This window comes from Cervus elaphus, chromosome 18, assembly GCF_910594005.1.
Source record: "Cervus elaphus chromosome 18, mCerEla1.1, whole genome shotgun sequence".
Taxonomy (NCBI): domain Eukaryota; kingdom Metazoa; phylum Chordata; class Mammalia; order Artiodactyla; family Cervidae; genus Cervus; species Cervus elaphus.
The window spans coordinates 24,478,115-24,503,012 of record NC_057832.1 but is presented as its reverse complement, the minus strand read 5'-3'; the positions used below and the strand labels follow the sequence as shown (position 1 = coordinate 24,503,012).

At 38.8% G+C, this 24,898-nt stretch overlaps 1 protein-coding gene across 1 annotated transcript in view; it reads right to left on the bottom strand.

Annotated features, from left to right (window-relative positions):
* Nucleotides 1-18,140, bottom strand: part of SDHAF3 (succinate dehydrogenase complex assembly factor 3) — an 86,212-nt gene extending 68,072 nt beyond the window's left edge. The window contains exon 1 of the mRNA XM_043872298.1: nt 17,889-18,140. Coding sequence (XP_043728233.1) covers nt 17,889-18,062 — 174 coding nt within the window. The 5' untranslated portion in view covers nt 18,063-18,140. The remainder of the gene's footprint in view (nt 1-17,888) is intronic.
* Nucleotides 18,141-24,898: the final 6,758 nt, after the last annotated feature.

Genomic DNA, 24,898 nt, shown 5'->3' with positions numbered 1-24,898 from the left:
CCTTCTCCAGGGGATGAGGGAGAAAATGAGAGAAAATGATGAAAGAATGAAATGATGATGGAGTAGGCTGCCATTCCCTTCTCAGGGGATCTTCCCGACCCAGGGATTGAACCCGAGTTTCCTGCACTGCAGGCAGATTCTTTACTGTCTGAGCCACCAGGGAAGCCAGTCAAACCCTGCATTTCAAGCACACAGTCTTCACCACTGGACCCCCATTCACTCCCAGAATGAATGAATTTCTTAAATTAAGACAGGAATAATTTTAGAGAAGACCTGACAGTGATAGAGAAGGGAGACAAAAAACAAAACAGTTAAGACAGCATTAGGTGGCCATTCACACAAAAGAATGTATGTTGAGTCAGTTCCTTAATTTCTAAAATAAAGTCAAATAAAACTACACACATTGTTTCATACCTTTATCTATGAAGAATAAATAACTGCATTCAATTTTCTCAAACTGTCTTACTAAGAAAAAAAAAGACATCTACAAAAACAAGTATTTAAAACACTATTTAGGGGAAACCTGTGAAACCTTCAAAAATAAATTAAAATTAAAAAACCACTATAATGTTGTAAAGTAATTAGCCTCCAACTAGTAAAAATAAATGGAAAAAAATAAAACTTAAAAAAATAAAATTATACACAAGAAATCAGAAAGAAAATTCTTTTTAAAATTTTAAATCAATGAAGACATTTAAAATGTTTTAAATGACAATAACATATCTCTATCAGATAATACAAGTGTGAACTAGTAGAGATATGAAAAGACACATACTATTTTAGATAAAGTTGAAATACAAAGCTTTCTGAATTTCGCTCAATAATGTGTTTCTAGATAAAAGGATCTTCTGCCATCATGTGGAAATTTTTGAAACTACAGTTACACAAAAAATTCCTCTATCTGACTGGAGTATTCCAATCAACACTAGCAAGAATGACTCCACTTGTAAACAAGGTTAAGTATTCTTAGAAGAATCTAGTGAAAATGACCAGGCACAGTTGTTACTATCTTCTCTCTTCTTCTGGAGAGAAGATGATGTTCACTGTAGACTGATAACAGACACGCCACCTCTTCTGTTTCCAAGACTCTTCACAGTTACGGCTATCCTAGGACTCTCCCAGTTTATGATCATAAATTTCTTACTCTACTTATCTCTCTCCAACCTTAGGCACTTAAAACACTATATTAAATGGGGGAAAAAAAAAACCAGAGTAAGCTACTTTATCTTAAATCATTAGGAATCACAGATGCTTGATACAAGTTTTACACATAGCAAAAAAAAAAAAAAAAGAAAAAAAATCATATATATATATATTAAAAAAGGAACCAGCTATTCATACATTCATATGCCTGATGACTTGAAAGTATATCTAGATAAAAACACGGATTAAAGTGCTTGGAATAAGCTTAGTACGCTATGAAATATAACACTGAATTCTCATGTATTTACAAGATATAATTTAAGAATTCCTGTAATCAGGATAAAAGCCTTTGCTTAAATTATTAATTTTTACAAACTATAATTCACATATTTGAATGGTTAACTTCTTAATTCAACATGTTTTTGGTCTTCACCTGAAAAATTACACATTTTTTTCTTTTGGAGGAAAAAAACAACATCTACTGAGCATCTATTATAAGCAAAATACTGTCCCAGGAGCTGTAAAGCACACAAAGATAGGTAAAACATCATTTTTGTTCTCAAGGAATTTACCCTCTACTAACACAAGAAAAAGATGTACAGCAAATAACTATAATACACTGTAAACAGCATTCAGTAAGAAAACAAAAAGACAAAATATAGAATTTGGCTTTTAATTGGGAGAATTAATCAAGAAAGAGTTGATAGCAAAGGACTGGAGCTGTTTGGAAAGACATTTTGGATTTGGCTATACAGAAAGAGACAGGAAAACCTTTAGCCGAATGAACAATGAGGCCAAGACAACATAAGGCCACATTTAGAAACGACGCTCAGTTAAATATGACTGAAACTTAGGGGACTTGACAAAGAACTTTGAGATGTAAGGCAGGAAAAACATACTCAAGTCAGACTGTGCAGTTTTGAACTCCACGTTAAAGAGACGTCAACAGGAAAACAGTGATGGCTTTTGACAAGGGCAATATTGTGATCAAAGTTGTGTTTTACAAGCTGCTAGTTAAAAGGGACTAAAGGCAAAATTATTCATGAAATTACTACAAACATCCAGAGGCAATGAAAATGGAGACAACAGGTCAGAGTTCTAATATGGTAAAAGGAATCAACAGATTTGACAATTAACTGGATATGGGAGACAGGAGAGAAGGAAGAATTAAAAATAATGAAATTACAAACTTTGTTTTCAGTACCTTTGAAATTTCTTCCTAGCAATCTCCTTCCTCCACACACTAGAGTTAAAACAGCTAACATTTATTGAGAACTTACTATGTGCAAGGCAACTATTGTGCATATATTTATTATCCTATTTAACCCTTAACTTCTGAAGTAAGTACTGTTGGTATTCTCATTTTACTGGTGAGGAAACTGAGGCTTAACTATCCAAGTTCACATAGTAAGTGAAAGTGAAGTTGCTCAGTTGTGTCTAACTCTTTGTGACCCCATGGATTGCAGCCCACGGAATTTTCCAGGCAAGAGTACTGGAGTGGGTTGCCATTTCCTTCTCCAGGGGATCTTCCTGACCCAGGGATCAAACCCAGGTCTCCTGCATTGCAGGCAGAGGCTTTACCTCTGAGCCACATAGGAAGTAGTTAAGATGTTAATCAATGTCACTGTTAATCATTAACGTATTAGTTGACAATAATTTAAAATGAAATTTCTCACAGGACAGTTATATTTTAAAAAGAAACTCAAAGATAAAAGGATCTTCAAAATCTAGCACAACAGAGTCAGATGAAGGAACAGCAAGTGACAGCGTAGATGTACTGAGTAGAAAACTATCATAAATCATAATCATAAATTGGATCGCTAAGGGAAAGAGAGGTTTCCTCCTGTATTCAAAGCAGTTTGCCCCGATGCCAAAAGACAAACATTCTAAAATACTATCCTTTAGAATTCGATGAGTCTTATTCTATCTTATACAGACCTGTACCAGACTTACAAACTCCTTAAATATACTGACCACATACGAATCTTCTGTATCCCCTGAAAAATAGTAGGTGCTGAATGAATGAGGGAACACACAAACTCGGTTGAATTCCTTCTGTCTAGTTCTCCCTGGCAGAGTGTGACCACATCCTCACACAATCAAGACCCCCATTTGGAACACTTTCTCCATGTCCTATACCTTGAACTCATTGCTGAAACCTCTGCTCCTGCTTCTCTGCTTTCCAGTTGTTGCCCTTAATGATGTCTTCGAGATTACTCCGACACTCAAATTGTTAAGGCCATGAACAAACAAATGGTTGGCCTTATTTACTGGTATATGGGAGATGTCTGTACTGGATCCCAGAACATTTCCAAGGGTTCTCTAACCCACTGTCTTCTTTCTCAGTTATGGAGGGAAGGCTTTACTTTCCATGGAATCAAACAGCACCCATCTAAAATCAGGAGAAGACTCTCCTTTGACTGACTGACTATCCAATAGGCTTTGCAGAGGGTCTGAGAGATGGGGTCAAGTTTCCAATACTCTAGAGTTTAATTTGTATATACTTTCCCAGAGAAACAGTGTAACAACTGGTAATTAGGCTTCCAAACAGTCCTGCAGAAAAAGTCTATTTAACCACAGTACAATTAAAGTATTGCACAGTGGGAACTACATTTTTATTTTTTTCATGATCAATCTACTGTATTTATGCTATACTGTGGACTAAATAGCTGTTTATGGTTAATACTGGTTAATAAGACTTCAGTACCCATACTAAAATAAGGATGAATTACCATCCAAATATTAAGCAGAGCAATAAACTGCTTAGTATTATCACCAAACTACAGTTAAGTATAAAGCTAACAAACATAATTAAAAGCAACAAATACATCTACTTCTATAACTAAGACAAAGCAAAATTTTTAAAGGAAAAGAATCATTAAGATGTGAGATTCCAATTATGCTTTAAGAAAAGATAAAACTACTAAATAACTTTTTAAACTTTATATAACTTTACACTAGCCCTATTACCATTTAAGAAAATATAGTTTAAAAATATACTGCAGTTCAATCTTGATATATGAACTTCTTGCCACCTCTTAATTAAAGGTGTAGAGCATATTTTGATAGCATTTAGTTGAAAAGAAAAGAACTAAAATAATCTGGTATGTCTCACTTATCAAAAGTGCCAAATCTGAATTTTGTTCTTCACATCAAACAGAAATTAAATTTTCTTCTTTTTAGACACATGTCTTGACATTTGTAGACATACCCTATTTAAAACAAATTTGATGTATGCAAATGCAGGTTTACACAGAGAAAGAAATTATGGGCTGATTATTCATTTTACAAAAGGATTAACAAAAGAATTTCTTTAAATAGTTAATCTGCCAGTATACTTAAAATACAGTTAAAATTTTTAAAAATCAACTTATAAACAACTTTTCAGAAATGTACTCATAGTATAAAAGTAGTTACAAAAGTATCAAGCTTCCAATATGTTATTATTACAAACTTTGTCTCAATTGCTTGACTAATCTAGCCTGGGACACAAAAAGAGCAAATACAACAGCTTAAAATGGCACAGAAAGGTGTATTTACTATAGTTTTTAAATGCATATGTGCATGACTATCCTAATCATCAAGAAACTACCCAATTCTTCCTTAAAGTTTCATCCAGAGGCCAGCAAACAGTGAGTCAATACGGCTAAAGGTAACCTAAAAGCCAAAGAGCAAAGGGGCTTTCCTGCCTTCACTGTGCAGGCAAGCCAGAGGCACAAGAGGAAGAAGAATCCAGGGATCCCATCAGCACTGCAGCTGTTGTTTCGCTTTTGCAGTGTTCTAAGTGCTCTGAGATACAGAAGACAAGGCCTGGGAAAAGGAGATCCAAATTTGATGCTCTAGAAATGGAGCATTTTGGAACAACTGAAGGAAGCAGGAAGGACTCCTAATGCTCCCAAGAGGCCAACTACCGGGTGTAGTCCCTGTTCAATGCTCCACCCTGAGGCCAAGTCCACGAACCCCGCACCTCCACTGAAGACCAGACAGACACGGAGTAAGTGGACAGCAAAAGAGCAGTCTTCCAATGCTAAGGTAGTGAGGCCGGACGAGGAATAAGAAAAAGGAGAAAGATTTAGCCAACTGAGCAAAATCTGATGGTGCAAAAGAGACAGCTGTTGCCTGAAAAAAAGGACAATGAAGAGGAGGACATAAAGGAGAGGGTTGGGAAAAAGGATAGAGAAATAAAATTGAGTATCTTAATGCCACATGAATTCCAGAGCAGGGAAAACACCATGACAAACCTCTTTGAGATGGCTCCACCTGCATTAGATTGAATTAGATTATGATCCTATTGCAGTTTCTCAAAGTGCAATGGAAATTTTAAGTAGTTTACATGAAGTAGGCAAGGGTGTTATGAACACCCTGAAACTATATCAAAATTGTACATATTTCCAAACATTTTAAAATAAGAAGTTTTGCTCACTCTGTGCATCTTGCTTATATTAGCTTTAAAAGGCATTTAAATGTTTGTGGCATTTTTGCATGTGTGCTAAGTTACCCAAGTTTTGTTCAACTCTCTGCAACCCTGTGGACTGCAGCCCGCCAGGCTCCCCTGTCCGTGGGACTCTCCAGGCAAGGCAAGAATACTGGAGTGGGGTGCCATGCCCTCCTCCAGGGGCTCTTCCCGACCCAGGGAATGAATCGGGTCTCTGCTGTCTCCTGCATTGGCAGGTGAGCTCTTCACCACTAGTGCCCTGGGAAGCCTCATGGTGTTTTTGAACGGTGTTAAATATGGTTACTGGCTAGAAATCCTGCATCATCAATTGCACATATGTGTACCTTACAGAATAAGTAAGGGGAGGGGAGTGTGGGGCAGTGACAAGGTGCCTCTGGGAGGGTCAGCGCTCTGGGCATGCGCCGTGAGCCGCACCCGCTGCTGCTGTGTGCTGCCGTCGCTGCAGTGGTTTATATTTACATACATGTATAAACATGTATATACATGCATCTTTTTGTCATGTGATAAGCTGCCAGTCTTAGTTTGAAAAGGGAGAAGTTCCTATGAGAAGTCCATGATTTTTTTCATTCAATGGGATAGTTTTAAACAAACTGTGGACAGCTTCATCTTCACCAAAGCGTCACGAAAGCAAAGTCCAGAATCCTTTGCAACTTAACCATACAGCAAACAACAGTCTACTTTTTTGTATGTTTAAGTTTATAATTTTTTTGAAGGAAAAAAAAAGACCGTGTACATGTTTAAAATCTATTCAGATAGAGCAAAAATATTTTAGTGCTTGAAACCTTGGAAGTCAAAATTCAACTTCATTTAGAAATGCTTCAAGTTCTACTGATTCAGGACTAAAGAAGACCAAAGACTTGTAAATAAGATAAACATGATCCTCCCTTGGGTTCTGAGCTAATTAAATCAACATGCAATGGGAAATACCTGAGTTCTCTGAGGCCCAGAAGACAAATCAGGTAGCTGAATCTATTAACACACAATAATAATAATGCTTTGACAAGAAAAAGGTGCTTAAAATAAAGTAACAAGAGGGTGCAAACTTCCTAAATCTGTGTTCTGCAGCGTCCAGGAGAAGAGTAGTGACACAGGCTGACCCACGATGTTTTCCCCTGTAAACTAAATGGATGTTTTCTACTACGAGCACAGTGAGGCCTGGTGAGCAATCTCTCATGCCAACTTGCTTCCCATTATTTTAATTCCATGTTTACCAGGCAAACTTCTAAACACTAATTCAGTTTCCCAGAAAGCTTAACAGAGGTCCACCATCTCTGACTCGCAATTCTGAAGTCAAAGAAGTTTCAAAGAACAAAAGCTCTTTTTAGAACTCATCTGGTGGCAAACCCTGACCTAAATGGCCATGCAGCTTTTATTTACTCCACTTAATATGAAAAGTCGAAAGCTCTGCTTCAGAAGTATGAATGTACTTGATTATAGGGTGCCACTCCAGATCCCACTGGACTGTTTCTTACAATCTAATCACACTCCTTACCTTTCTAAAATCTAAAAATTCTAAATTCTGAGGCACCTCTGAAAGCAGTGTCCCCAGATCTAAATACAAATATTCTGACTCCTGGGCTTCACCAGCCCCATTCCCCTACCCAGAGAAATCAGCATTCTACCATATAGTTCAGTATTATATAAATTTAGTTAGTGTGATAAAGGACAGAAATGGTATGGACCTAACAGAAGCAGAAGAGATTAAGAGGAGATGGCAAGAATACACAGAAGTGTACAAAAAAAGATCTTCAAAACCCAGATAGTCACGATGGTGTGATCACTTACCTAGAGCCAGACATCCTGGAATGTGAAGTCAAGTGGGCCTTACGAAGCATCACTATGAACAAAGCTAGTGGAGGTGATAGAATTCCAGTTGAGCTATTTCACATCCTGAAAGATGATGCTGTGACAGTGCTGCACTCAATATGCCAGCAAATTGGAAAAACTCAGCAGTGGCCACAGGACTGGAAATGGTCACTTTTCATTCCAATCCCAAAGAAAGGCAATCACAAAGAATGCTCAAACCACCACACAACTGCACTCATCTCACACTCTAGCAAAGTAATGCTAAAAATTCTCTGAGCCAGGCTTCAATAGTACATGAACCATGAACTTCCAGATGTTCAAGCTGGATTTAGCAAAGGCAGAGGAACCAGAGATCAAATTGCCAACATCTGCTGGATTGTAGAGAAAGCAAGAGAGTTCCAGAAAAACATCTACTTCTGCTTTATTGGCTATGCCAAAGTCTTTGGCTGTGTGGATCACAATAAACTGTGGAAAATTCTGAAAAAGATGGGAATACCAGAGCACCTGACCTGCTTCCTGAGAAATCTGTATGCAAGTCAGGAAGCAACAGCTAGAACTGGACATGGAACAATAGACTGGTTCCAAATCAGGAAAGGAGTACATCAAGGCTGTATATTGTCACCCTGCTTATTTAACTTATATGCAGAGTACATCATGAGAAACACTGGGCTGAATGAAGCACAAGCTGGAATCAAGATTGCCGAAAGAAATATCAATAACCTCAGATATGCAGATGACACCACCCTTATGGCAGAAAGCGGAGAGAAACTAAAGAGCCTCTTGATAAAAGTGAAAGAGGAGAATGAGAAAGTTGGCTTAAAACTCAACATTCAGAAAACTAAGATCATGACATCTGGTCCCATTACTTCATGGCAAATAGATGGGGAAACAGTGACAGACTTTAGTTTTTTGGGCTCCAAAATTAGCGCAGATGGTGACTGCAGCCATGAAATTAAGACACTTGCTCCTTGGAAGATAAGTTATGACCAACCTAGACAGCATATTAAAAAGCAGAGACATTACTTTGCCAACAAAGTCTGTCTAGCCAAAGCTATGGTTTTTCCAGTAGTCATGTATGGATGTGGAAGTTGGACTATAAAGAAAGCTGAGCACCAAAGAATTGATGCTTTTTAACTGTGGTGTTGGAGAAGACTCTTGAGAGTCTCTTGGACTGCAAGGAGATCCAACCAGTCAATCCTAAAGGAAGTAAGTCCCGAATATTCATTGGAAGGACTGATGCTGAAGCTGAAACTCCAATACTTTGGCCCCCTGATGTGAAAAACTGACTCATTGGAAAAGACCCTGATACTGGGAAAGACTGAAGGCAAGAGGAGAAGGGACAGAGGATGAGATGGTTGAATGACTTCACCAACTCAATTGACAAGAGCTTGAGTAAACTCCGGGAGTTGGTAATGGACAGGGAGGCCGGACATGCTGCAGTCCATGGGGTCACAAAGGGTCAAACACAACTGAGCGACTGAAATGAACTGAACTGAAGTTAGTGTGAATATGTTATCATCTCTGGGAATACTGATAAAAGTCCAATTCCAAATCTACAAAATTAGCAGGGTTTATGCTGACAATCCCAGGTGGCACAAATCACCACCCTAGAATCACCATCCTAAGCCTACTGGCTTCCAAGCCACCTTTCATCCCCTGTCTGACCTGCCAGAAGACAAACCAACAGTTAACCAACCTCCTCTGCCAGTTTAATTCACTGTCAGCCTTCATGCAACCTTCTACAATAGTTAGAAAAAGAAAAGGTAAAAAATTAAAATGGATTTCAAAGTTATTAAGTAACAATTTTGATCAAATTAAGTTATTGGAGAATTATCACTATTTAAACATGATCTCTAAGAAATTAACAAGAGAAGATTCTTCACATTGCTTAAAAACACCTAAAACAAACAAACAAACAAAAAACACCTATAAAACTATACGAGGTAGATAGCCCTGCTGACTCTTTTCTAATCTCAATTTACAGCTCTCAAGGTTCTAAATTCTTAATATATCTTCTAGTGGTTAGGGAAAAAAGAGTAATAACTAAAGGTTAATTTTTAATCCACACACATTTATTCTTTTCCAGCAACAGTTTATAGTTTTCAGTGTACAGGTTTGTACATCCTTTATCTGAAGTTTCCCTTCGTATTTCTTTTTTTTTTTTAATTTTTTATTTTTCGTATTTCATAGTTTTAGGTAAACTGTATTTTAAAATTTTATTTTCCAAGTTTTCACTGCTAGTATAAAAAAGTACAGTTAATTCTTATATATTAGTCATGTATCATACAACATTGCTAAACTGACTTACTAAATTCCAGAAGATTCTTTGCAGATTACATCAAATTGTCTACATAATTATATCACCTGTAAATAAAGGCAGTTTTATTTTTTCCTTTTCAATCTGGATGCCTTTTATTTCTTCTCTTGTCTTATTTCAGTGGCTATTTACAATACTCAAAGTCTACACAATTAGATTGCTTTAATTTTACAAAGCTCAACAAGAAATATAAAATATATCACTGAGATTCATTAAACATGAAAAAGTCTAAGTTTAACCTAAATAATTTAAAGGGTAAAATTACAAAATATATTTATAACATGCTGGTTGACTCACTAAATGTGATTGCCTGTGCTTCGTGATATAATCTGAAACAGAAATACTGAGCATATTCAACTGCAGTTTTTAAAAAATCACATTTATTGGCTTTCCTATAATTACTAAAGTAGCACATGATCTGGAATTTTGAGATACAAGGAAGAAAATTGTAATTATCCTTAATCCTATCACCCAAAGATAAACACTGTTTATGTTTAATTGTATCATGAGCAGTTTTCTACAGCATTAATTCTTCTGAAGCACCATTGCTAAGAGCTCCATCCACCATATGGCTATGTTATAATTTCAGTCTTCTCCCATCACTGGACATCTACGCCGCTTTAAAGTTTTCACTATTACCATATACATTAAGCACAGCAGTTAAATTTGTAAATAAATCACAACGACCTCTTTAATTAGAGTTCCTTTTGCCCATTCCTTTATTAAAGCTACTAGTGTTTTCCTAATCCAAGCTAAGCTCTTCTTATACTAATGCTATCAATCATCTATCACATTAATCCCAAATATATTTCATTTGCTTTTTTATTATTTTTTTAAATTCAGGAAGTATTAATTTTATGTTAATGGTAACTATTACAAAGACAAAAAATATATGTTTCATTTTTATTATCCATTCTATCACTATAGTAATACAAAGCCCTGAAACTAAAAGAAAAGATTAAAGAGAAAAATCAGTGGTGCCAATGAAAGGTGTAAAGTAGGTTAAGACATTTGATACAGTTTTAACTCATCTCCTAATATAATCATAGCCTAGGGAAAAGAGAACTTCTCGATCCATCCTTAACCTCAAGGGTAAAATATTACTTCCCCTACTAAGACAGCTGAGACCCAAAGAAACTTTCCAAAAATCACACAGGACACATCTGTCTGACTAGCACCACACTAGTTACACTGCAGTAGCTTCCATTCTCATTTTGTTAATGGAAACAACCTTTGAGAGAGAAATGTGTCCCAATTAGCATCTTGGGTTAATAAACATTAAATTATTACCTACACAACACCTAAACATTTCCCTATTAAGCTAGAGGTGTATTTGATAGAAATATGATTTTAAAAAGCTTCCCTGTCCCTTAAGAAAAATACCCAAAATGGAAAACAAACCAAATATACAAGTAAATTGTAGTAAGAAAAATTCAAAGAAAAAAAATATGTAATCATTTATTAAATGAAAGTTTAATAGTTTTTTGGAAACATTTCAAAAGTAACTGATTATCATGAGATAAAAGCACAAGGTTTTTTCATTGCAACTAGTTGTGTTATACCACGCAAGTCATTTTACTTCTACGAGCCTTAGTTTCTTCCTCTTTAAAATGAAAAATCTAAGAATCCCCAATTCAAGACGGCAGACTAGAGAAATCACAGAAGCTTATTTCTTACTTCTTCACCCTTCCAAAATTCCTCTGATCTGATAACAAAGACACTTTTAAAGGAGCAATCCATAATAACTAAGAAAGGAGCTATTAGAAGCCAGAGTTCAATAAATTTCTCAAGATGGAAAGCAGGTTGAGGAGTGGAATTAATAAAATAGCCTTGATAAAAGCAGTCACAGCTTCAAAACAGAAAAGCTCTGAGGATAAAGCCAAACTGCTAGAATCAGCTGAACGTGAACACCAGGGAGGTAAAGAAGAGTCAGAAGCAAATGCAAGGGAGACTCACTGAGACTCTGCAATTCAAAAAATAACTTTCTAAGAATAAAGAAATAAATGTTAATTTTCTAATCAACATACCTCAGTACATGCAGAGTTCTTAGTTTATTGCTTTACTTATAAATTTGGACAGATAACGAAAATTCACAAGATATTGGAAAACTGAAAAAAGACACCAAAATGAAAACTGTCCCCAGAAGAGATAAATTAAGGAATAAAAAAGAATATTGGTCCTTGTTATAAGCCCTTCTACACTTAGTTTTTTTAACCACATTTTCGGTTTTGCAAAAAAGCTTAAGTGCATTAACTGAAAAAAAAGTTTACTGAAGTCCTTTCAATCAATTCTAATACTCTCCCTATGTAAAATTTCAGGCATTTGCTCTTATTAAGCAACTGTAAAATTATGTCATAAAATAAGTAAACCAGTAAGATTAATACTATGCATACAAAATCTTTAAATTCTACACAAAACTTTCAAATTCTTAACCCTGTGTGGTATACAAATACACACACTTCTACACACACATACAGACTTGTTTTAGAACCATAACCACTAGCATATTAACATTATCATGCTATTATCATTATTTTAAATCTATAAATTCAAATACATTTAAAATCATTTAAATAAAAAGACATACCTCTGTGTTCCAGTAACATAGTATAAAGTCGATAATATATGCAATGTTGATCAAACTATTATTTTTTAAAAACATCTTTAGCTACTTTATAAGATAAGCACTGTTTCAACACATCTCATGCCACCAATTAAAAGTATTTCTCTAAACAAACACTATCTTAAAAACTTCCAAATGCTTCAGAAATTTAAAACAGAAACATATTATATTCCAAGGATATACTGTTTTAAATCCTCTCCTTTAACCCTTTTTTAACCATTAGTTAAGAACCACAGCCCAGCTAAAATTTTTTAAATGGTAAAGCTTAATGCTGAAAACACATGTGTACACATCACCATTCAACCAACCATCATCATCCAGTAAACCATCACAAAAGCAGGGTAACACGCACGGCAAACAGTGCGGCTAAGAGGCTCCCAGGTGACTGCCTCATACTTGGAAGATGATTCCCCATATGTATAATCCATCCACTGAACAGAGGTAATTCACCCCCTTTCTCCCACAAACTAAAATACAAAGTACAAATCAGGATGTTCAAAAGCAAAAAAAAAAAAAAAAAAGAAAGAGGTTTTCAAATTAGGTAAGAGAGTTGTACAATTATAAAAACTGCAAAATACCCATCTAACCCTAATTATATGAAGTTAAAGAAACTCTAAATACAGATGATATGCAACTTCATCATACATTGTTAAATCTGATAATTAAAGTTATAAATAAGAAAAAGATATCTCATGTGAGTTACCAATGGACAATCACATGAATCTGAAGTATTTCCTTGTCTCAGAAATGAGTACAACAAAATAAAAAAAGCAAATATTATAATAAGGACTATCATACAAACCTAAAGACTTAAACATCATCAGGAAAGGAAACAGTACGCTGCTTTGCAGAAGTAGCTAGGAACAAGAGAATACAGAAAAAGGGAAGCAGAGAACATTCCAGCACTACACTACGACCTTCATTCTCTTCAAGGTTAGTGGTCTATGTTTGACCACCTTCCCATTACACCCAGTCTGGGCACTTTCATTCACATCCTTGGCCCACCGACTGATGACAAATAATAAATTTTAATTCTCTATCTCCAGTCACAATCTGTCACCTGAGTATCAGAGGAATATGTATTTCAGAACATCTTCACCTGACTGTCCCATCAGAATTTTTAACACAAAAATGAACAATAATGAAGTCATCTGACACTGCCCCCTCTGTATACAATAGGGGTGTATACACATACACCCCTATTCTGGTTATTGGTATCATATTCCAAAACTTAAGAGTCATCCATTCTATTTCCTCCCCTCTAACTAATCTTGTATTGGTCACAAACTCAAGTTCTAGTCTACTGTAAACAAGGTAACACAAAAATCCATACTCTCCATCCTCAACAGCCCTGTCTTGGTCCAGTTACATAAATATATTAGGGTTGTTAGTTACATTTTATATATATATCATATATATATATATCTTATATATATATTTATATATAAATATTATATATTAAATTATATTGTATTAACATTTATATTATAGTTATATTAATATAAATTGTCTTATTTAAATAAATATATAAACACTACATATTTAAATATATTGTATTAATATTAATATTTGGCATAAATTAATATTTATAAATATATTATATATAAATATATAAGTTACATTAATATGTATTATATATATATTAAGGTTTATACAAAGTTCTGTAAAACTTTTTTTTTAATCTTACAGAAAAACTCAAGCGAACTTTTTTTTTCCAACTCATATTTGGTATTACTACATCTCTCCTAAAGGCTCTCCCTGCCTTCAATCTGGCTTAATTCTTCAATCATTCCTTTCTATTCCTGTTGAAATGATCTTTCTAGAATATAATTTGAATCATTTTTGCCACCACTGCTTACAATCTTTCAATGACTCAAAATAAAGACTTAAAATCCTTAGAAGAATATCCTGTTTCTTGTCACCTCTTTAGCTTTAATCTCTTTCTCATCTCCCTTATAATACACTAAATTCTGATCACTGCAGATCCTGGAAAAAGTCATACTGTTTCTTACCTCAATACCTCTGCATATGTTATTTCCACTTTCCCAGGGTCTTTTTTTTTGACAAGAAAACTCTGACTTGCCCAAATGTCCTCTCATACATTTCATGTGGCCTCAGCTTCCATTCCTTCTTTGGTCCCACAGCATTTTAACAGACACCCTTCCGTACTGTAAACGTCTATTAACTTGAAACTTGGATACCATAAAAGTGAAATACATATATTATTCATTTTTGTGTCCAACAATGCTAGCACTCTGCCTCGCACTAAGCGATCAATAACTAAAGAATGTTTAAGAATTTTTGCTTTTTCCAGAAACTTTCACCGTAAACCTTGCCCAAAGACACAGAACAAAGCAGCTACTTAAGGAAAACAACGGAAAACTGGCAAGAAAGCAGTAAGTGGGGCCCAAAAAATGAAAAATTAAATACACTTTTCAAAGCCTTTCCTGAGAAATGTCTCACATTCTAACACAAACATGTCATACTTGCTATTTAATGTTCAGTGATTTCCAGGAAAATAAGTGGTAAAAAGTTGTTCTCTCTGCAACTGGGTCAGCACAGAAAGAAAAATGGGAAGTATTACCTAAATCAGCTATTCTTCAAAAGTGAGCATAGGTAGAATTTTTAAAGTTCTATAATAAGAAACCCACCTGATCTACCCAACCCCAATTCCACTCTTTGCAGAGTTGTCTCTTAAAAGACTTGGGAGTAAGACTACAATGGGTATTTTACTAACCAGTTACCATTCTCCATAGAATCCCAAAATATTCTCCTGAACTTAACATTTTTTATTTTATGGTAAGGAATTAACATAAATTCACTACTTTACAAATATGCATTTACATTTTTATCCTTAAGATAAAATGAAATACTTTCCTCTTACCATCCCTCAAATGGTCCGTGAACAGAAATTTGCCCAGTTGAACTCGCTCTAATATTTATAACAGTTTTCTGGGATCAGAGAAGGGAGTAGAGAACTCTCCTCCCAATACTGAGCGCCCCTAGCATTCCTGATCCTTCCCCTTTCTCTTCCCCAGTAGTACCCACACCCAACTTTGCTCTTTAAAACAAATTCCGGTTCATAAGTAATTTTAGAAGTGTGCGAAAGAATCCCAGAGACCAAATGCCACACAGCACTGGAATAATTTTTTTTTTAAAGCTGAATTCCTGACACCAAGTCTAATGGGTTGATCAGCAGTGCTTTTTTTTTTACTTTAGCTTTTTAAAAATGTCTATTCTTATTAATGTCTCTAGCCTATTATCGGGCTTCCCTGATAGCCCAGTTGGTTTTAAAAAAAAAAAAAAAATCCACCTACAATGCAGGAGACCCTGGTTCGATCCCTGGGTTGGGAAGATCTGCTGGAGAAGGGAAAGGCTATCCACTCCAGTGTACTGGCCTGGAGAATTCCACGGACTGTATAGTTCGTGGGGTCACAAAGAGTCCCACACTTCTGAGCAACTTTCACTTTCAGCCTATTGGTATTCTGGGTTCCTATTCTTTCCCTAAAATGTTTCCCAGTTTTTATGCTTTAGGACCTCCCAAAATGCCCTTATTTCTTCCCAACATAGAGCTAAACTCCTGGTCCTGCCACAAGCTGATCTGGCTTAAAAGATGTCACTTATATTTACACACACTAATTTAGAGCTGTTTGAGTGTGTGCTCAGTCGGGTCCCAGTCTTTGCAACGCAAAGTACTGTAGCCTGCCAGGCTCCTCCGTCCACGGCATTCTCCAGGCAAGAATACTGGAGCGGGTGGCCATCTCCTCCTCTAGGGGATCTTCTCCACCCAGGTATCCAGTTCATCTCTCATGCATTGCCTGCACTGGCAGGTGGTTGTTTGTTTTTTTTTTTTAAACCACTGAGCCACTTGGGAGGCCCTAACTTAGATATGCATATTGTAGATACTGTTGTTATTCTGCAGATGAGATAATAAAACTAGGAAAAGCAATACAACATTTAATAAATGCCAATACTTTAATTTGAATCTAGTTCTCCTGACTTCAACATCAAGTTACCATATTAAAAGAAAGCAGTCTGCATTTAAAAAGATTCAACTTCCCTGGCTCTAGGCGACCTTATTACATCTAATACATATAATTTTTAGGCAAATTCTACATTTCACCCTCATCCTAAATGTCCCTCTTGAAAGCATCAATGAGGCTTGTACAACCAAAAATTGTGCGACTCAGTTAAAAAGTTCTGTGTTCACCCTAACGTACACCCTTTTGGCATTTTGTTTGGAAAAAAAAAAAAAACAGCCTTCAGTAGTTTCTGTAGTCATCAACTTTTTAGGGTAAGAAATTGTTTAACTCGGTTCTTCAACCTCCTACCTGCTTTCCAATACCTGTCCCTTTAATAGTCAATTCCACTCCTTTCTTGCTATTTGCAAATCGTATCTGGGGGTAATCCTGCATGGCTCCCAACCCCACGAAATACTGTAAATACTCTGGGGGCTTCCCTGGGAGCTCAGTGGTAAAGAATCCGCCGGCTAATACAGGAGACACGGTTCAATCTCTGACTAGGTAAGATCCCACATGCCAGGGAGCAGCTAAGCCCAGTGGGCCACAGCTACTGGGCCTGCGCTCCGGAGTCCAGGAGCCGGAACAACTGAGCCCACCTGCGGGCAACTACCAAGCCCGCGTGCCTGGAGCCCGAGGCCCCAACAAGAGAAGGCGCGGCACTCAAGCCCACGCACTGCAACTAGAGAGCAGCCCTCGCTGGCCACGACTACAGAAACACCCGCGCAGCAACGAAGACCCAGCATGGCAAAAAAATAAAGTTATTTAAAAATATATACTCTGATATCTTCTGACTTCACTCAAAAAAAAAAAAAAAAAGGGAAGGGAAATCAAAGGAGCTAATGCCTCTGTCTGCTTAAGATCTAGTGCAATGCTGCAAATTAAAAAAGTAACGTGACTACGTGAAACGAAGTATATGATTAGGAAGAAACCAACTTTCACCTGACTTAACTCTGCCCAGCATTTTTGCCCACCGCTTGTAATAATACACCTCAGGCTTTTCCAATTTCTGTTATCAGTCATGATATGAGAATATTAAGATCCAACAAAGAGCACTGGGATTTTTTAAATGGTGATTACAGAAACAAGCCTCTAAAATTCTGAAAACTCGTAAGGAGAAAACTATGATCAACAGGCGCTTGCTAAGTACAAGGCACTGGAGGGGGCAAAGGGCTGCCAAACGGGAAGCTCTTTAAAAACCTGACGGTGACTTAGGCAATTTTGTAACCTCCATTCTCACCCCTCCAGCGACAGGCAAAAGTCGACTGAATTTGACGCGCTGGTGTATGGGATGTGCTGCTGCAAGGACCCGTGGGATATAGAGACCGGCTTGGGCTGTAACTTTGGGAGGTATTGTTTAAACGGCTCTGCGCTGTTCAATTCAAACGGAACAGGCTGCCGCTCCGTCCGAGCTTGCGTGGAGCCCGGGAGACCAGCCAGGTCAGGCGGTCTCGCCTAACTACAAACCGGGACACCTCTGAGGGACCCCAAAGGTCTGGGGCGATGAAAACCAGAGTTACTTGCCTCCCATTCCTGCAGGAATCGCTCGGCCTCTTTAGAACCAGCGGTCTTGTGCCTCCTAAATTCGTCCTTCACGTACTGGTCGCCAAGGTCTTTGAGGTCTGGGGGCAGAACCCGGTGCAGCAGCAAAATGCGCCGATACAAGGCCCGGACACGCGAGACGTGCAGCGCAGACATAACGCCGCGCGTGGACCTCAAGCCGCGCCTGCGCAGAAGGTCAGCGCCCTCTTGCCTCCCTTTCCAAGCCGGATATAAGTAACCCGAACACAAGCGGAAGAGGGCACGACCTTCATCCGGTTTGGTCCGTTCTAATAAGAGGACCTTCCTGAAACACGCGAGGGACCGGCAGGCGGGATACGGGCCGGTCCTCCTTCCAAAGGGGCGTGGCTTTCGTGGCGAGCTCGGGGTGCTACCACTCGAGGACCGAGTCCCGAGCCGAGGGGTCCTCCACCAAGAGTCTGACCTGGACCGCTTGTCACCCCTCAGTTACACTCCATCATCTTTTCCATTAATCTTACCCCTTTCTCTAAAAGCCGTCGTCAAAACCGGGCTCCTACAGGAAGCCTTCCATGCCTTAAATTCAAGCCATTTACGGTGTCTTACAGTGTTCCTGCCTTCAGGCGAATCTCTTCCTCCACAAGCCCAACCTCTACGTACCGTGCACAGTCTTGTGCTCCTAATTTGTGCCCAAAAGGAGGGGATTCTTTCCTGTAACTCGAGTGAGATCTGAGCCAGCAGGTAGCAACCCTTAGCTGAAGTCAGGTGGGCTGAAGAAGAATCATTAGGGAACTTTTTCAATGTATTGCTTCCAAGGCCATGATACTGGAGATTATGATTAAATAGTCTGAGAGGAAAATGTAGAATCAGGACGTACACACATCTTCACCTTTTACAAAAGCGGTAAAGTGTGACTAATCAAAGCTGGCAGAAATTTGGCCTCATTTTTTCTATCCCATCACGTTTGGTCCTTCAACAAACTGATGGCTCCACCAACAAAATGTACGCAGAATTCGATCATTTCTCACTAGTCCCTCCACCACTATCGTCTCTGTTTATTGGGTGTGGTAGTCACTTTTTGTGTTTCTGCTTCTGCCATGATCAACTTTGGTCATCAGTCAGTTCAGTTCAGTTGCTCAGTCGTTTCTGACTCTTTGGGACCCCATGGACTGCAGCATGCTAGGCTTCCCTGTCCATCACCAACTCCTGGAGCTTGCTCAAACTCATGTCCATCAAGTTGGTGATGCTATCCAACTATCTCATTCTCTGTCCTCCCCTTCTCCTCCTGCTTTCAATTGTTCCCAACATCAGGGTCTTTTCCAATGAGTCAATTCTTTGCATCAGGTGGCCAAAGTATTGGAGTTTCAGCTTCAGCATCAGTCCTTCCAATAAATATTCAGGACTGATTTCCTTTAGGATGGACTGGTTTGATCTTTGGTCATAATCCACCTAAATGGTAATGGCCTTTGCTATGTGTAGTACCTGGCTGTCCCTTGCTGGTTCCCATCACTCTGACCACACCTTTTCACATAGCTTTTTATTACATTTCTAGGTTAAAGAAAAAAAATCATGTCACTCGTCTGCTCACCAAAATCCTCTAGTGGCTTTTCATCAGAGTAAAACCCCAAGTCTTTACACTTCTTAGCTCTCTAAATTTTCTCCTGCTGCTCTCTCCCTAGTCGGCCAATTCCAGCCACATGATCTTTATGCCCCCAATTCAGCTTTGAACAGTCCAGGCACAATCCCAACTGAGTGTCTAGATATTTGCTCTTCCATCTGCTTGGAACATTCTGCCTCAGGCATCTTCTTGGCTAGCACCTTTATTTCATTCAACTTGATAGTCAGGAAGTTAGCTGGGCACCAGCGAGCCTGTTGCGCCTTCAATTTGCCGTCCAATAGCCGCCTGATCTCACCAAGCAATTTACCAGCCTGGCCCCTCCTACACCCCCACCAGTACTCCGAAATTAGTTAACGCATCCTAAGTAGCTTCAGTCGTGTCCCATTCTTTGTGACCCCATGAACTGTAGCCCACCAGGTTCCTTTATCCATGGGATCCTCCAGGCAAGAATACTGGAGTGGGCTTCCATGCCCTCCTCCAGGGGGATCCTCCCCACCCAGGGATTGAACCTGCGTCTCTTACATCTCCTGCATTGTCAGGCAGGTTCTTTATCACTCTTGTCACATGAGGGGCCCAGTAAAAAATTTAAAAAAAACTCACCAGAGACTGCCGGGACTTTCCTACTCTGGCACATGCGCTCACCTCACACTATCCTGTACTAAAGTAACCTTTGGCGGCCACTGGACTCTTTACCCGCTCATAAGTATTCCATGAATGCATACATTTAATTATGACCTTTATGGGACGTGCATGATAGCGCATCTTTTTATATAACCTGCAGCTGTCAATCAAGACTGTCAATCAAGGACCCCCTCTGGATTATGCAAATGACTGTGCCTTAAAGACTCACTCCAGACCTCTGGGGCCATTTGCCTCCCTTGGTGTGGCCCACTTCTCTCTTGAGTCGTTCGCGCCTTTGGCTGTGCTCAAGTTGCTCAATCATATCCAACTCCTTGCCACCTGGTCTTTCTTTCCTTATGGTTAATAAATTTCCTTGCAACAGGTAAGACCTTAGATTCTTCTTTGCTTCCCTACCAAGAAGTGAGGTCCACAGGAGAAATGGTCTCTATAGTCTTCTACTAACAAGCTCATTACTTCAGGTCTGGTTCTGATGAGACCCTCCCTGGCAACCATATTTGATATTGCTACCACATCATGCAAAAACCTCTCTGAGCCCCTCTCGGCTTTATTTTTTCTTTATGCTGCTGCTGCTGCTAAGTCACTTCAGTCGTGTCTGACTGTAGCCCATCAGGCTCCTCTGTCCTTGGGGATTCTCTAGGCAAGAATACTGGAGCGGGTTGCCATGCCCTCCCCTCCAGCGGATCTTCCCGACCCAGGAATCAAACCCCAGTCTCCTGCCTTGCAGACAGATTCTTACCACTGAGCCACCAGGGAAGCCCTATTTTGCTCTATAACACTTAGATATTTTACTTGTTCGCTTATTGCCTGCCCTCCCCCTTGCCCCCACTAGATTACAAATTCCAGCAGAGCAGGGACTTTGTGACTCTGAGTGTGTCAGTGACTTAAATGACCTGCTGGTGATGAAGGGGCAAGAGTGGGGGGAAATTTATGTGATTCCCTCCCAGATTCCAGAGTTTTGTTTATGCGAAGACTTTTGAAAGACAAAAAGACGCACATCTCTCTTCCAAAGGCAAGGGTGTACTCATTTTAGTATTCTTTTCAGGCCCCACAGCAGCAGTGCCTTACAAATAGTAAGCACTCTAACATTTATTACCTTGAATGGACTTTTTCCTTTTGCTTAAATTTTGGAAAAATATTTGTTTAAAATAGCACAGAAAAAAATTTTAAATGGATTTAATTTGGTTTTTTGACAAACCACATTCATGGCAAGGATTGAATGGCAGCATGGTTATTTTACTTCAGGAAATTTTTTCTAACCATACTTCATCTCCTAATATCCCTGTAAATTAAAAATTAATTTATTGTTCCAGTTTACTTTTTTTCTGGTTTCCTTTGGGGTTAAAGTACATGTATAATAAATACTTCTATCAGAGCCAAAGCTCTTATAAAAATGTGGGGAAAATTCTGCCAATAAATTAATAAAAAAATAACAATAAAAGAATTAATTCAGCATAAAGGGAGCAGGAAAGGTCCAGAAAGCTTTGGGCAATCAATGCTCAAAAATGGCAAATGATGGGTAAGAGAGAAGCCAAGACGTAATGGTGTGGTTAGGACTTGAGGAGAAGAATCCAGAATAACACTGAGAATAATGGTATATGACCTTTAATTTTTATGGTGGGCTGGACAGTGGGTTATGTTTTGAGGACAAAATTTTCTGTTTCTTTCACCTTCCAGTTTAGGCTGACCAGTTTTCCTTTTGTGGTCAAAATAGCCATGAACTAAAGCTAAGATCTGAGTTCTATTCCTGGCCACTAATCCAGATAAGTACACTTCATGCAAACCTTTCCTTATCCTTCCTCCATGTATTTCGTTTTCCTCTGTGTTACTCGGCAAGTCACTCAACCACTCTGGGCCTAGATTTTCTCATGTGTCAAAGTGGGGTTAGGTTAATTCTCAGGTTTCAATTCTGTTACTCTAATCATCATTTCTACCCATTCCCTTCCAATTTTTTTTTGCAAAAGTAGAAGCAGATAGGGCTTCCCTGGTGGCTCAGATGGTAAAGAATCTGCCTGCAATGCAGGAGACCTGGATTCGATCCCTGGGTCGGAAGATCCCCTAGAGGAAGGCATGGCAACCCACTCCAGTATTCTTGCCTGGAGAATCCCCATGGACAGAAGAGCCTGGTGGGCTACAGTCCATGGGGTCACAAAGAGTTGGACACGACTGAGCGACTCAGCACACAGAAGCAGATATGTAACCCACTCTGAAATAACTGGGTTGAAAAGATTTTTATTTAAAAACAAAGGCAAAATTCCTCAAAACTCGAATCAAAGAGGTTTCCATATTTTCCTTTATGGAGGTGTAATTGACAAAGAAAAATCAGGAGGGGAAATTGCTTTTGGAAACACATTTTACTTTAGTCATACTGAGTTCACAGGGACAGCCTATGTTAAAAGATGCACTGAACAAGTTACCTAATAGTAACTGTAATTTGCCATTACGGCTTCCCAAGTGGCTCAGTGGTATAAGACTCTGCCTGCCAATGCAGGAGATGCGGGTTCAAACCCTAGGTGGGGAAGACCCTCTGCAGTAGGAAATGGCAACCCACTCCAGTATTCTTTCCCGGAAAATCCCATGGACAGAGGAGCCTGGCAGGCTACTGTCCGAGGGGTCGCAAAGAGTCAGACACCACTGAGAAACTAAGCACAGACACACAAATTGCCATTCGCCTCAGTCAGTGGTTTTTTAACTTTGGCTGCATATCACAGTTACTAGGGGGAAATGGTTTAAAAATCTGATAATAGGGCCCCACTACAAACCACTTGAATCAGAACTCTGCGAGTGGGAAGAGGCATTGCTTTTGCTTAGAAGCCCCTCCAAGTGAGTCTAATGAGCAGCCAGGATTGAGAACCAGTGGTCTAAATTTCCAACGTGGAGACACTTGGGTTCTAGGAAGAGTATTCAAGATATTAAGACACTGTTAAAAATTGGTTACTAAACATCCAGTGCTTTAATAATACTAAACTGTTCCTGCAATAATGGGGATAAAGATTTTGATACAGCTAAAAATATCCTAAAAATAAAATGGAGGAAGCGAGAAACTGGGAAATTGGGGTTGATACATACACATTACTATATATAAAGTAAATAACTGTTAATAATAAGGACCTCCTATATAACACAGGGAACTCAGTACTCTGTAATAACCTATATGAGAAAAGAATCTAAAAAAGAGTGGATCTATGTATATCTATAAGTGATTCACTTTGCGGGACACCTGAAACTAACACAACATTGTAAATGAACTATACTCCAATAAAAAAATTTTTAAATATAATCAAAAAGAGAAAGAGGGAGGGGACATATGTATACCTATGGCTGATTTGTGTTGATGTATGGCAGAAACCAACACAACATTGACACAATTATCCTTTAATTAAAATAAATCAATTTTTTAAAAACTAAAGTCATCAGACTCCCTTTTGGGGGGTGGGGGTGGGGAAGCAGAGAGAAAGGAAAAAAAACTGAAACGCCTCTGAGAAAGAGTGTAAGAGTGAAAAAAGAAATGATGTAACTCCAGGCTATATGCACATTTATTGACAGGAGGGGATTAATAACTTAAGGGCCGTCTGAAGAGTTCATGGCAGAGTCATCCCACTTTCCCCATGCCACAATCACAACACTTCCGCCTTTCCCCAAGGAAATGGTGTAAGCGTTCCAAATAAGTAATGAGCATTCGAAACACAGCTTTCTTACCCATAGTTGGTGCTCTTAATAAAGAGTCACAAAACCTCTGTTCTCTGTGCTCTCCTGCAACCCTGGCCTTCCACCAGAACTCCCGATTGTATACCAACTCCTCTGGGAGGGAGCTTCATAATTATCCCTCACTCTTTCTCTCACTGGAATCTTCAACTATTCCCTTTATCAGATTAGTCCATTCAGCTCACAAACATTCACAAAAATAACTCAAAAAAAAAAAAAAAAAAAACCCTCCATCTATCCTTCCTCCCCTTCAAACTACCATCCTATCACCCCACTTCCTTCATTGCAAACTTGAAAAAGATATTTCTCCATTTCCATTCTCATTCCCTGCTGAACCCCTTTTAATCTATTATTGGCCCCTCTACTCCTTTAAAATCACTTTCTTCAGAGTCACTGGTTATTTGCTTCTGATGGCACATCTACTCTCCCCCGACCATCTAGAAATCGGTCCATCTTTCAGCTCCCATAGTTTGTACTGTACAGGTGATCCACTTCTGAGGGCCCATGGTCTCAGCGGCCTCTGCTACCTGCACTTCTTCCTGCCTCCAAATGAGAACACATCCAAAGGCTCAGTCCAAACATCAACTGTCAGGGCCCTAGTCCCGGCCAGCCGTCCTCAGTAACCGGTGAGGCTCTGCTGCCCCCACCTGGCCAACCCCATTCTAACCATTCCGGAAGCCCTCGTAGGACCCTTACCTGGAAAAATGCCAGGGCATCTTACCCATCTCTCTCACACACACCACTGACATCTCCAGTTTCAACCTTCCTTTTCTAACCACTGAATAAGTTCAAACTGGATGCTCTGTCAACCTTTCAGAGTTTGTGTCCCAAATTATACTCATCATTTTCCTCCAAAGATGTTTCTCTATCCACCATTCTTAAATTTACCTAGACTCAAGGCTTACGAAGGAGCTGTAACATCTTTCACCCTTTTCATATATCTTGTTATTGAGGAAACTCTGTTGAGACTTTTTAAAAATCAGTCACTTTTTTTCCATGTCATTTCCACATTTCCAGACTCTATCCCTTGTTTAAAAGATTGCAACAGTCTTCT